Here is a 13,397-nt window from a genome sequence, read left to right on the forward strand (position 1 = left end):
AACAAAACATTTTTTTAAAGTAGATTGTGGAACTACGAGACCCTCTGTTTGCTTTTATTGCGGTCTGTGTGTCCATTGGGTAGATCTTATTACGTGTTTGGTCATCATGATAGGAAATGAGCAGAAATTTTCCAAACTGAGACACAGATGGCTATGAAAACATACCTCATTTAGACCAAAACCAAAAAACATATCTTGGCTGACGATGAGCTTTAACAAAGTCATGCTAAATGTAGACTTGATTAAATATATAATGTTTTTAAATAATAGATTTCTAATTTGTTGTACCCTCTAACACTTACAGGGATTTCTGTAGGTGCTGCTTGTACTTTGTCCACTCTGAAAGATATATTGAATGATGCGGTGTCCAACCTTCCAGAGGAGAAGACCAAGACTTTCTGTGCCCTACTGCAGCAGCTAAAAACCCTGGCTGGTCAACAGATCAGAAATGTGGCTGTATGTATTATTGTTGAATTGTACAGATTTTTTTAGTATGTGTAAATAGAATGAATTGTATCCAGGAAGCCCAAAATCTCTTGTATGGTGATCAGGCCATTTAGGGGAGACAATAGCTTCTGAATATACCAGTGAATAGTTGCACTCACAGATATATTCCAACTTGATGAAGTTGAAAGTCAATTGGGAACTCAGGGGGAAACAAACAGGGAGTAATAAAAACGTCCAAGAAAGGATACCGGTAGAGAAGAATACATCTAATCAACCTAAAATAGATTTGGACAATGAAAATGATCCAGAAGCCCAATTATCTGCAAAATCAGAAATGGCAACCATGTTTTCTACACTAGAACTCTCCTTGAAGACAGATTTGGCAAGGTTACATAACAACTTGGGTCCATTACTAATTCTCAAGCAATGAGGGAATTAAAAGAGGTGATGGATTTATTACAATCTGAGCAAAGGAATTTGGAGTATAAACTTGAAGACCAGAAAAATCAGGATAGAAGTAAAAAATTTGAGAATGGGAGGCCTACCATAAACACCACAACACTACAAGGAGACGATCTAATAGAAATAATGAAAAATATATTTAACCCACTTCTAGGCAAGCCAATAATAGAAGTCTTAAAATAGAAAGAGTCCAAAGGGTCAGAAGATCACAAAATATAGCAAAGGATGTTCCAAGAGACCTAATAATAAGGTTTCATAATTACAAAGAAAAAGCACAAATATGGGGAGGGATGAGAGGAAAACTGCCACTAAATCCTTCAGATTTTTGCAGATCTTTCACGTAGAACATTGGAAGGAAGGAGGGCCCTAAAACCACTCTTAGACCAAATGTGAGAACCAGAGGTGTAACTAGAACCTTCAGGGCCCCGGTGCAAGTAACCATGAAGGGCCCCCCAGATCCCTGGCCGTGGCCCTTCCCTTCAAACCTGGAGCCCTTTACTCTCGTTGTGGAGCCCTTTATTACGGTCCTGCAGTGGGCCCCCTTCCTGCCATCTTGGGGCCTCCCCACGGTGGTGGAATGTCAGGGCCCGGTCGCAAGCGTGACCTTTGGGATCCTGGAAGTTCACCCACTGGTGTCGGTAGTTTTTATTTTTTGGTATTTTAATTGTTTTATTTTTTTATCATTTTATTAAATGTTTTTACAATGTCACTCTGTCCATTCAGAAAAGCAAGAAGCTGGCAAATTACATATTTACCGACCCCTTCCAGGGGCCCAGAGACGGCAGAACACAAGTGAACTGGATAGGAGTAGTGGCAGGGCAGCATACAGAGGAACCAATCTCCTTTTTCCTCCTATAGCTGCAGGAGGAAAATGGAGGAGGACAGTGATTGCTCTACATGCTGCCCCCCGCCTTCTATGCAGGTGTACAGGGGAGCCACACAGGCCCCCTGGAGCTTGGGGCCCGGTTGCAATTGCAACCCCTGCAACCCCTGTAGTTACGCCCCTGGCGAGAACATAACATTCTGTATAATTGGGGATTTCCAACGTTTAGTAACATTGAGATTTCCAGAAAGTTACAAGATTTTTGTAAAAAAAATAGGAACTACCGATGATAGATATTCCTGGCTGGTCAAATAGAAGAGAAGGACCACCACTGGGTGCTAAACAATGGCAACTGGTCCCAAAAAAGAAATAAACATGATTTTAAAGCGACAATGGAATAAAGATACTCAGTCTGAGAAAGAATAGACATAGTAGAAAGAGAAAAGTAGGGAAGGGGAAAGTAAGGTTGTTAATAAAAAGGAGGGATACCTGGTGGGCACCTAGAGGGTTTTGGAGCCATCTCATCCCAAGGAAGGGAGGGAGGACATTAGTAGGCACAGTAGACTGAGTTCCACTCCAGCCCAAGAGTAGTCAGGTAGAGAAGATTTAGATATATGAGGTACCTGTCCGTCTGTTGACCAAAGGGAGGTCAAAGCCCCACTTCTATTGAACAGTAGTAAGTGGGAGGGGAGGGGGGTAGGGGAGTGGGGAAGGTGGTTGGGGGAAAGGCAAGGGGGAGATGGGTGGAGGGAATGGATCGAAGGGGGGTAGTATATTTTACCATTAGCAGAGGAGTCTCCCTACTAATGATGTTCTATCTCGTTCTCCAAACCAACGCACTCCACTTTAATTTGAGGAAATATGCGAGTCTGGGGACTTGATTATTATAGAAAACAGATGGAGAGAAATGGAGGTTACAGTGGAGAAGGAAAGACAATATGATGTCAATAAATATTTTAACAAACAGTATTAGAGGATTAAATACACTAACAAAGCGACATAAGGTTCTTAAAGAAGGTAAACAACATTCTGTAAGTGTAATTTTTTTTTACAGGAGACACATATAACACATGATGTAAACGTTAGATTGAATTCAAAAGATTATCTGATATGGTATTATGGAGATTCCACAACTAAAAGAGCAAAAGGCGTAGCAATAGGCTTTGCAAAAGAGATAAAATTCTCCCTGGAAGAGAAATTCGTAGATCCCGAAGGGAGATATATGTTCCTTGAGGGGAAAGATACAGGAGAGGGAATTTACCTTGGCGAACATATATTGCCCAAATAAAAGTCCGATTAGATGACTGAAGAAGGTGGTGGGGAGTTTAAAAAAAGGTATAGTGATATTGCTTGGCGATTTACATTTTTGTATGGATCCCCATGTAGATAGTACATCACATGCACTGGGGAATAAAAGCCATCAACTGAGGAGGGTAAAGGAAGGTACTATCTCTAGCCAATTTGTCGATGTATGGCGAGTACAACATCCAGATGTAAACGATTACACATTTTACTCCCCAGTGCATGCGACGTACTCTAGATTGGATTACATTATGGTAGATCATAGACTGTTGGATTTAGTAGTTAAAATGAAGATGAAAATAGTGGAAACGCAATATAGAGTAAGCAATAAAAGGTCAAATGAGGAACTGATACAAGAAAATAAGGTAGTAGGTAAAATAAAAGAAGAGTTACAACTATACTTTAAGCTCAATGAAACCTCGAACATCAGAAGCCACAATATGGGAAGCACATAAGGCTTATATAAAAGGTATTTTGATTTCTATCGGAGCAAAAAAAAAAAACAGGGAAACGACAACTAAAACAAGAGGTCTAGTAACAGAAATATACAAGTTAGAACAAATACCATATATAAAAAAAACGTCAGATGAAGAAATATTACACTCCCTAGTTCTGAAAATAGAAGAACTAAAAGAGTTAATGGAGTAGCTAAAAACAGATACAAATGGGGAAACAAGCCCAGAAACTATCTAGCAAAAGCATTAAAAATAGGAAATCAATTAATTTAATTGGAAAAATTAAAAAAAACGAGCAAGGGGAGATGGTTTACTCGACATGAAAAATCACAGAAATCTTCCAAAAATACTATACTTCCCTGTACTCGGTAGGACAAAAAGGGCCCTTTAGGATGTAGAATTAAATAGGATGAAAACAGGAATATATTAGAGATGCAAAATTACCTAAAGTGTCAGAGGAAAAACTGCAATTACTAAAAGAACCAATAACAAAATAATAAATTGAATCTGCATTAAAAAAAACAGCAACGGGGAAAAGCTCAGGGCCAGATGGGTTCACCTTTTAGATACTATAAGATAATTAAATAACAATTAATACCTAAACTATGCTCCTATATAAATGGATTAGGAGAATGAAAGAGGATGAGGAAAGAGTCACTGCAGGACTGTGTCACAGTGATAGCCAAAATAAGGAAAGGATGCAACTTTGTGCTCCAGCTATAGATCTATAGCATTATCAAATGCGGATACAAAATTATACACAAAAGTCTTAGCCGCCAGATTAAAAGAGTTTATGCCCGAATGGATTCATGTAGATCAAATGAGATTTGTTTTGGGGGGGGAAAAGGAAAGGATCATGGGATAAGAATGCTGCTCTTAATGCAAAAGGAGGGAAGTGAAGGGTCTCTAGCACTACTCTTGTCAATAGATGCTGAAAAAGCGTTTGACAGGGTAGACTGGGAATTCATGATGAATACAATAGAAGCGATAAGTTTGGGTCCAAAGATGATTCAATGGATTAAAACACTATATAAATATCTAACTGCATTGGTAAAGGTTAATGGAACCCTGTCAGCACCGTTTGAGATGTATAACAGTACAAGGCAGGGACGTCCGCTCTCCACCCTCTTGTTTGTGTTGGCATTGGAGCCATTTTTGGCCACCAAACAGAACAGCGCAGATATACGAGGGGTAAAGATCGGAGAAGTAGAACATAAAGTTGCGGCATATGCCGATGATATATTGTTTTACATAACTAAACCAAGAATTACACTATCAAACTTAATAAAATAAAGCACTATCAAGTTTAAAAATGAATCCTGTAAAATCTGAAATTCTAAAAATAGAATATAGAAGAACTAGCTTCACAAAAAGAATTCCCATTTACCTGGGGGGGGGGGTTAAAACATCTTGGGATAAATCTAATCTCATCTTTAAAAAACTTATATCAAGCAAACTATATACCATTACTGAATGAAGTCAGAGCAGAAATTAAAAAAATAACAACAAAACCACTTTCATGGATGGGACGGATTAATATGGATAAAAATGTTGATAGTACCAAAAATCCTTTATAAATTTCAGATGCTACCAATACATATCCGACAGAACTATTTTAAAATATTGAAAGCAATGATAACAAAGTTTATATGTTGGAACAAGAAACCGAGAATACAGTACTCAACACTAAGTAAAGATAAAGCACGAGGGATTAGCAGCACCAGACTTTTAAAAGATATTATAATGCCATAATAATATCAGGATTGGTGGAATGGGGAACAATAAGCATGGGTAAAAAATGAAAATTCACTGAGTAAAACACGGTTGGGTGATAATATTTGGGTACCACGTAAATACAGAAAGTTAGATGTAAATACACATGAGTTGATGAGAAATGCACTTAGAGTTTGGTATTTAATTTATAGACAAGCAAAATGGGAGTATAACTCGTCGTTCATTTCATTCACAGGGACAAATTATTTTCCAACGGGAAATGGGACACAAAAATGCCCATTGTGCTGGAGAGGGTGTGATCAGAGGGGTACAATGGCGCATATATGGTGGGAGTACCCAAAGATACGGGAATATTGGCAGAGAGTGCAGCAGTATATAAAAGAGATCATGGATATAGAAATTAAAGATGACCCATGGGTATGCCTGTTTCATAAAATAAACAGTCCAATAAAGCAATATAGGAGTACGATATTGCCCCAGTTGATGAATGTGGCAAAGGGGGCAATACCCCCAAAAATGGCAAGACCCAGAAAGTTGCACAATTAAAGAATGGTTTAAAAAAAAAATTGGGTATATTTACGAAATGGAATATATACATAGCTATGAAGAAGACAACTAGAGAGGTTTAACACCGCCTGGAAAAAATGGGTAGAATTGAAAAGAATGAGGAAATACGTAGAGATAAGGTGTGAATAGAAATAGAAAGAAAAAAAGAGAAAGGAGGAAAACAATGAAGATGGTAGGAGAAATAGAGTAATTGGTAAAATATGGAGAGGGGAGAGGTGAAAGGGAGTAGGAGGGGGTGGAGGAGGGAGAAGAGAACAAGGGTCCTTTTTTTTCTTTGTAATATGAATGTAATATAAATGTATGAATATATCGAATTGTATGTGATTTTTATTTATTTTTTTTTGTATCTGAAAATACAAATAAAGGAAAAGTTAAAAAAAAAAACTACTTGGGTGGGATAGAAAATATGTTTCATGAATGTGAATGCAGTGTATACACAAGTGTCAAACATTTAATTGTTACTTAAAGTAACACAAAACCATATCTTTTTTCTCCAAATATAATCCATACACATCCACTATTTAATTGGTCCAGTAATCTATTTTTCATGAAATTAGATTTGGACCAATGTAACTATGCAAAACTATCCATACCTAATACCTCATATCAATGAAAATGTGTAAGGTGCCCACAGACAAGAAATTATCTTTTCTGATCTGACTGGTAATGATCAAACCTAGAAAAAAACATGTCTACTCTATGGTGATCTTTGCAGGCTTCCTCTACCTGACTCTAGACAGTGAAAGAATCCACCATGATTTTGGTTGGATCTTCCCATTGTTTTCTGTGGATTTCCATGTCTGCATGTTGGACTACATATTATTGAAAACCTCCTCCTATATAAATGTACTGTTTTTTTTTTTTGTTTTGTTTTTTACAGTTTATCATTTTAGATTTATTGATTTGGAAATGCACTGTGCACAAATCATATGTGTCCTTTACAATGCAGCATGTTTCCCTTGCTCTCTTGTTCATTATATAGTGAATCCAACTTGTATTGCCATGACTATAAACAACATTCCACCAAGAGACATATTGCCTTGATTATCTATAGAAGGATGTACAGCAGGAATATATGTACTGTTTTTCAAATCTAATATCCATAATCTAATGTTTCAGTAATTGTTCAGATTCCTTAATTTGAAACATCTTTATTGTAGTCAATAGGTGGACACATCATCCAACGTAACTCAACTTCTGATCTCAATCCCATACTAGCAGCTGGTCATACTATACTTCACATACTGGGAAAAGGTATTTCATATATCTTTCGTGAGAAAATGTATTTTTGCTTGTCTTACAGTACATAAAAATAATTATATTACCTACAAAAATATTAGACTATATGTTGGGAGACAATGCCATAAAGCTATGAATAGCCATGGCCCCAAACAAGGTGCACAATTGCACAGTGACAAATATATCCTATGCTACATCTTGTCTCTTAGCCTTTCATTTAAATGTATAGAGTATGTACAAACCTTGTAAACTTCTACTTCCAAATTATTGATTATATAGTGGAGTGCCCTTTACTTACTATGCTCATATACAGGCATAAGCTCCTTGAGTTTGTTTCCCACAATCCTCTAGGTCTCATAGGTTTAACACCCTGTGCTGCCATTCAATGCCCATAGTGGGAAACTACTTCTAGGCAGCTCCTGTAATAGTAATGGTTTTATTGTCTGTTATACAATATTCTGTGCTCATTGCATATGTCTTTCCTGTTCTACTCTTTTGGCATTGTCAGTTTACCTTTCATCTATTTTAGTTAACTTCAAGGTAAAACTATCCTCTGTCTGGTCATTTATAGTATCTCACAAAAGTGAGTACACTCTTCACATTTTTTGTAAATATTTTACAATATCTTTTCCTGTGACAACAATGAAGAAATGACACTTTGCTACAATATAAAGTAGGGAGTATACAGCTTGTATAACAGTGTAAATTAGCTGTCCCCATAAAATAACTCAATACAGCCATTAATGTCTAAACAGCTGGCAATAAAAGTGGGTACGCCCCTAAGTTAAAATGTCCAAATTGGGCCCAAAGTGTCAACATTTTGTGTGGCCACCATTATTTTCCAGCACTGTTTTATCCCTCTTGGACATGGAGTTCACCAGAGCTTCACAGTTTGCCACTGGAGTCCTCTTCCACTCCTCCATGACAACATCACAGAGCTGGTGGATGTTAGAGACCTTGCGCTCCTGCACCTTCCGATTGATGATGCCCCACAGATGCTCAATAGGGTTTAGGTTTAGGGTTCGAGTCTGGAGAGACTGCTTGGCCAGTCCATCGCCTTTACCCTCAGCTTCTTTAGCAAGGCAGTGGTTGTCTTGGAGGTGTGTTTGGGGTTGTTATCATGTTGGAATACTGCCCTGCGGCCCAGTATCTAAAGGGAGGGGATCATGCTCTGTTTCAGTATGTCACAGTACATGTTGGCAATAATGGTTCCCTCAATGAACTGTAGCTCCCCAGTGATGGCAGCACTCATGCAGCCCCAGACCATGACGCTCCCACCACCATGCTTGATTGTAGGCAAGACAAACTTGTCTTTGTACTCCTCACCTGGTTGCCGCCACACACGCTTGACACCATCTGATGCAAATAAGTTTATCTTGGTCTCATCAGACCACAGGACATGGTTCCAGTAATCCAGGTCCTTAGTCTGCTTGTCTTTAGCGAACTGTTTGCAGGCATTCTTGTGCATCATCTTTAGAAGAGGCTTCCTTCTAGGATGACAGCCATGCAGACCAATTTGATGCAGTGTGTGGTGTATGGTCTGAGCACTGACAGGCTGACCCCCCACCCCTTGAACCTCTACAGCAATGCCGGCAGCATTCGTACATCTATTTCCCAAAGACAAGCTCTGGATATGACGCTGAGCACATGTAATCAATTTTTTTGGTTGACCATGGCGAGGCATGTTCTGAGTGGAACCTGTCCTGTTAAACCACTGTATGGTCTTGGCCACCATGCTGCAAACCAGTTACAGGGTCTTGGCAATCTTCTTATAGCCTAGGCCGTCTTTATGTAGAGCAATAATTCTTTTTTCAGATCCTTAGAGGATTCTTTGCCAGTAGGTGCCATGTTAAACTTCCAGTGACCAGTATGAGAGAGTGAGAGTGATAACACCAAATTGAACATACCTGTTCCCTATTCACACCTGAGACCTTGACACTGAGTCCCATGACATCGGGAGGAAAAATAGCTAATTGGGCCCAATTTGGACATTTTAACTTAGGGGTGTACTCCCTTTTGTTAGTGGTTTAGACATTAATGGCTGTGTGTTGAGTTATTTTGAGAGGACAGCAAATTTACACTGTTAAAGAATCTGTACACTCTCTAAATTACATTGTAGCAAAGTGTCCTTTCTTCAGTGTTGTCGCATGAAAAGATATAATAAAATATTTACAAAAATGTGAGTGGTGTACTCCCTTTTGTGAGATACTGTAGATGACTATGCATCCTGTTACACTTATATCTCTTGTACCTTTACTCCTGCAGTCACTGTATTAACACTTTAAATGCCTTTCTGTGGTTGGTTTTAGCAGAAAAGACACTAAAAAGTTGGTCGCTGGAGTAAGGTGGACTATAAATGTTGAAAAAGCACTGGACTCCTTCAATAAAAAATAATAGCTTACCCTCTATGAGAAAGACCAAACTGTAAAGTGTGCAGAATGACTAAGATTATGAAACCCTTCCCTAAAGCAAAACTACAAGCAAATAGAACATTTTTTTAAAACTGAACGCTGGGTAAACAGCTAAACACACAGATAAAATGCATATACGGGAGCTCTTTGCAAAAGGATTTATTCATTAACCTTATAATTGTACAAAGCTCTACCACACAGCAGAGCCACAGCAGAGTAGGAGGACTGATTTTTCCCCTGCTTCAATTACGTAACACTTAGAGGTCTTGTCCCTCCCCCAGGCTGTGACTGATGAGCTCAGTGGCCTACAGCTACTCCTTCATTGTCCAGTCACAGCCTGGGGGAGGGACAAGACCTCTAAGTGTTACGTAATTGAAGCACTTATCTCTTATCAGCACTGCAGCACAGCTGACTGCCCCCCCTCATCTTATCTCTCTGCCAGCACACTGCACAGGGACTGCAAGAGGCTGATTTTAAGTCAAATTTAGGTACCTAATTTAGCATTTAAAAATATGTTTAATGATCTAGTAATGAATACAGAGCTGCATGGATTTTGTGTATTTTTATTTATGTACTTGTGTTTAGCTTTAATCTAATATATTTTAAAAAATCATTAGTTTAAGTACTCGAACAAGTGTTTATATCTGTTACTATAATACCATAGTATGTTGGGTATAGTCTCTTCCAAGCAGCTGGAGAGCCGCAGGTTGAAGAAGGCTACTAATGCAGAATCCGGACTCCCATATCATCTTTTTATCCCTTGACATATACGTATAATATGCAGGATGTGGCTAGCAAGGAATGCTGGAATTGTAGTTTTACAGTAAATGGAGAACAGTATTTTATTGTTATCTGAATATGTAACAATGATGAAATTTCAACTCTGTTCAAAATTACATTGAAATAAGGCTTTTTATTCAAGATACTATCTCAGAACTCTGTTTTATTGTCTTCAAATTCTGACATATATTAGAATTGGCCGAACTTTTTTTTCACTTGACGCTAGAACTTTGAAAACTCTGTTAAATGTATTATAGAAGGAAAAACTCGACAAATCCTGTGCAATGATGGCTTCTTAGAATGCAAGAATTCTTGTCCCCTTCCTGAAGAAGTGCTTTTGTCTGTGCTTATTCCATATTCACAAAAAGTGAGTTTTTGGGGTTGTCTTTAAATATATTTTCTATTTACAGAAAGAGAAATGCATTTATTTTTGAACACTATGGGGGAGATAAAACTCTGGAGCATGCAAAATCTGGTGCCGCACTGCATAGAAACCAATCAGCTTCCAGGTTTTATTGTCAAAGCCTAATTGAACAAGCTGACATTAGAAGCTGATTTGCGACCATGCACATCTGCACCAGATTCTGTATTCTGTACATGTATTTAATACATGTGCTGGCAATGATACTGATTTGAGTATGACTTGCAGTAATCAGCCACTCAAAGTGTCAGGTTTCCTCCCACTGTCCAATATGTCTTCCTATTGTACTAGTGTGAAACATTCAGACAAGCTGAGCTGCACCTGAGCAGAGCACCATGAGCAGACCCTATCAATAGATTTTGCTCCCTGGTAGGCAGAGAACACTCTAAATGTACCTGGCAATCTTCCTGGTAAGCAGAAAGACCCAAACTATACTCTCTTCTAGCGCTTACCTAGGAGGGTGCTACATCCGTTTTTTTTCTTTTTGTAATTCAAAATGTCGAGTTTTTGAACAAAACAATAAAGAGAAAAACATATAAGTAGTCAGTAGAAGTACATGGGAGGTGAGGATAACAAGCATGTTGACCTTCGACAATTATAATACACACAAGGCTCCTAGCAAAAACTACTCAAACAAAGGTGCAAATTTAAGATGCACAGTAAGATCAGGAGGCCAACATAAGTATAACCTGGCCAATTAGGAGCTGAACCTAGTGTGACAGAAAACATGTTCCAGTTCCTCACTCAGTCTATATAGAGCATCATGCTAACATAAACAGTAATGTTTATAATGATATTGCAGAAAATTTAAGAAGAGCACGCAAAAAGGTGGAGTAGAAAGAAGGCGAGAGAAAAGAGGAGAGCATCACAGCTGCAAAGAGCTCAATTTACAGGAGACAGATATTTAATCCAGGGGTCCTAAGTCCTGTGAAATTTAGCAATATTATTGTGGAGGGTGCAGGTGAGTTTATTATTCACCATAATCCAATTCGATTTGGATTTACCATAATCCAAGTGTACAACTGCCTGTTTCTAGCAACGTGCTATTACAAAATTTGCTGCTAAAAGAACATATAGAATTAACCGCCTAGTCCACTCAGAAATAGTGGAATCTAATTTGTTAAAGCGAGTCACTTCTGGGGATTTAGAAATAATAATATTTGGTTACTGAACAAATAAGATTAAACAAGCTTGTTGAAAATCAGGATACCTAAAGCATATCCACCACACATGGTACATGGTTCGCAGTTGACAGCAATGTCAGAAACCATTCGGGGACGATGTATGCATATTCACTATTCTAGTCAGGACCAAGTACCAGCGCAGAAGGGTCTTATAGTTGGACTCACTCAGGATAGTATTAATGGAGATTTTGGATAAATTATTAGCAATGTCCTGCCAGTCCACTAGGTCCAAAGAAGCTTGTAGGTCTCATTCCTACGGTTTCATGTAGGGGGGCTTTCAATGGAGATCTGTTAACAAGTTATAAACCATAGAAATACTTTCTTTAAAGCAATCTCTAGATCAGCAGGACATCTTAAACGTTGTTAAGGTAGGAGGTCCAGGCAAGGAGCAAAGTTTAATTTGTATAAAAGATATATAATTTTATTAGATCGAAACAATTCAGAGGTAGGCATGTGTAGGGTATCTTAAAAAATATTTTAATCTGTAAGGTGTGTTGCTATTCAGGAAATCACCAATCTGTATGAGAACTTTATTCAACCACCATAAGAACTATTGGGAATGCAGCCTCAGTTCAAATTCTGGGTTGCGGGGAGAGGACAAAGGTCTCTGAGCTCTCTGCCTACCCCAAACCACAAGCAAAAAGGACAAAGTTGGGCAAAAGATAGAAGGATAAATCCTGCTGGAAAGCCACATTAGAGGCCCAACTGGGCAGTGAGGACACAATAGTGCTTCAATCGCAACCCATTGAGGTCAAGGGCACGTCGCTGTGGTATAAGAAAATGGAGTACATTTCGGCACCTGGGGGAACGCCAGGGTGGTCCTAGTCCACACTGAGATTTCTGAGTATGCAGTGTCAGTTTAGTCAGTCTGGGGCGTTAACAACCCCAAATAAAGTGAGAAATACTATCCTGCAACGGTACTAATTCCGGTCTGGGAAAAGTGGTAAAGGTGTCTGGGCAACAAATTAATTTTGACAGAATTAATCCTGCCACATATAGAGAGGGTATGTAGCCCATCTGGTTAAATCTGCTCCTTTTTGTTGAGTTAAGTGAATACCTAATTATGGTATGGAGGTTAAGGCCCAACTGAAAATCAAAGTGCTGTTTTGATCCAATCTACCTGAGTCTGCGGTGACATTGACATTTAAAGCCACAGGTTTATTGTGGTTTAGTCTAAGCCCCAAAAACTGGGAGAAACCATGTAATGGAGATAATAGTGTCACGATTAGGGGTCAGGCTCAAAGACCAGTTGCTATAGCAATAGCGGGTGCTGAGTCTAAGTACTAACCAGTGTTCACCCAGAGCTTCTGATGGTGCAGATGGATTTTTCTGCGTGTTAGTACCAGGTCATGGTCTTCAGGATCGCCCCACCTAGAGGTGAGCAAGCCGGGATCCAGAAGGAGATAAGCAGGTAAGGATCAAACAGAGGTATAGTCAGGAAAACGAGCCAAAGCTCAGTATTGAGTAGTTGCAGGTTGAGATCAGGCAGAAGGGTAGTTGAGGAACAAGCCAAGGGTCAATAATGAGAGCAAGCACAATGAGGATGGCAGCAGAGAAGACTAGAGCGAGATA

The 13,397-nt window shown here is 38.8% G+C and overlaps 1 protein-coding gene across 2 annotated transcripts in view; it reads left to right on the forward strand.

The window, feature by feature from the left end:
• Positions 1-13,397, forward strand: part of LOC309557969 (aldehyde oxidase-like) — a 196,987-nt gene that overhangs the window by 39,753 nt on the left and 143,837 nt on the right. For both annotated transcript variants that reach the window (XM_082260857.1, XM_082260858.1), the window contains 3 exons: positions 305-456; positions 6,951-7,044; positions 10,478-10,587. In XM_082260857.1, the coding sequence (XP_082116983.1) occupies positions 305-456; positions 6,951-7,044; positions 10,478-10,587 (356 nt within the window). The remainder of the gene's footprint in view (positions 1-304; positions 457-6,950; positions 7,045-10,477; positions 10,588-13,397) is intronic.

The sequence above is a fragment of the Pelophylax lessonae genome, assembly GCF_965119305.1.
Source record: "Pelophylax lessonae genome assembly, chromosome: 6".
NCBI classification, from domain to species: Eukaryota; Metazoa; Chordata; class Amphibia; order Anura; family Ranidae; genus Pelophylax; species Pelophylax lessonae.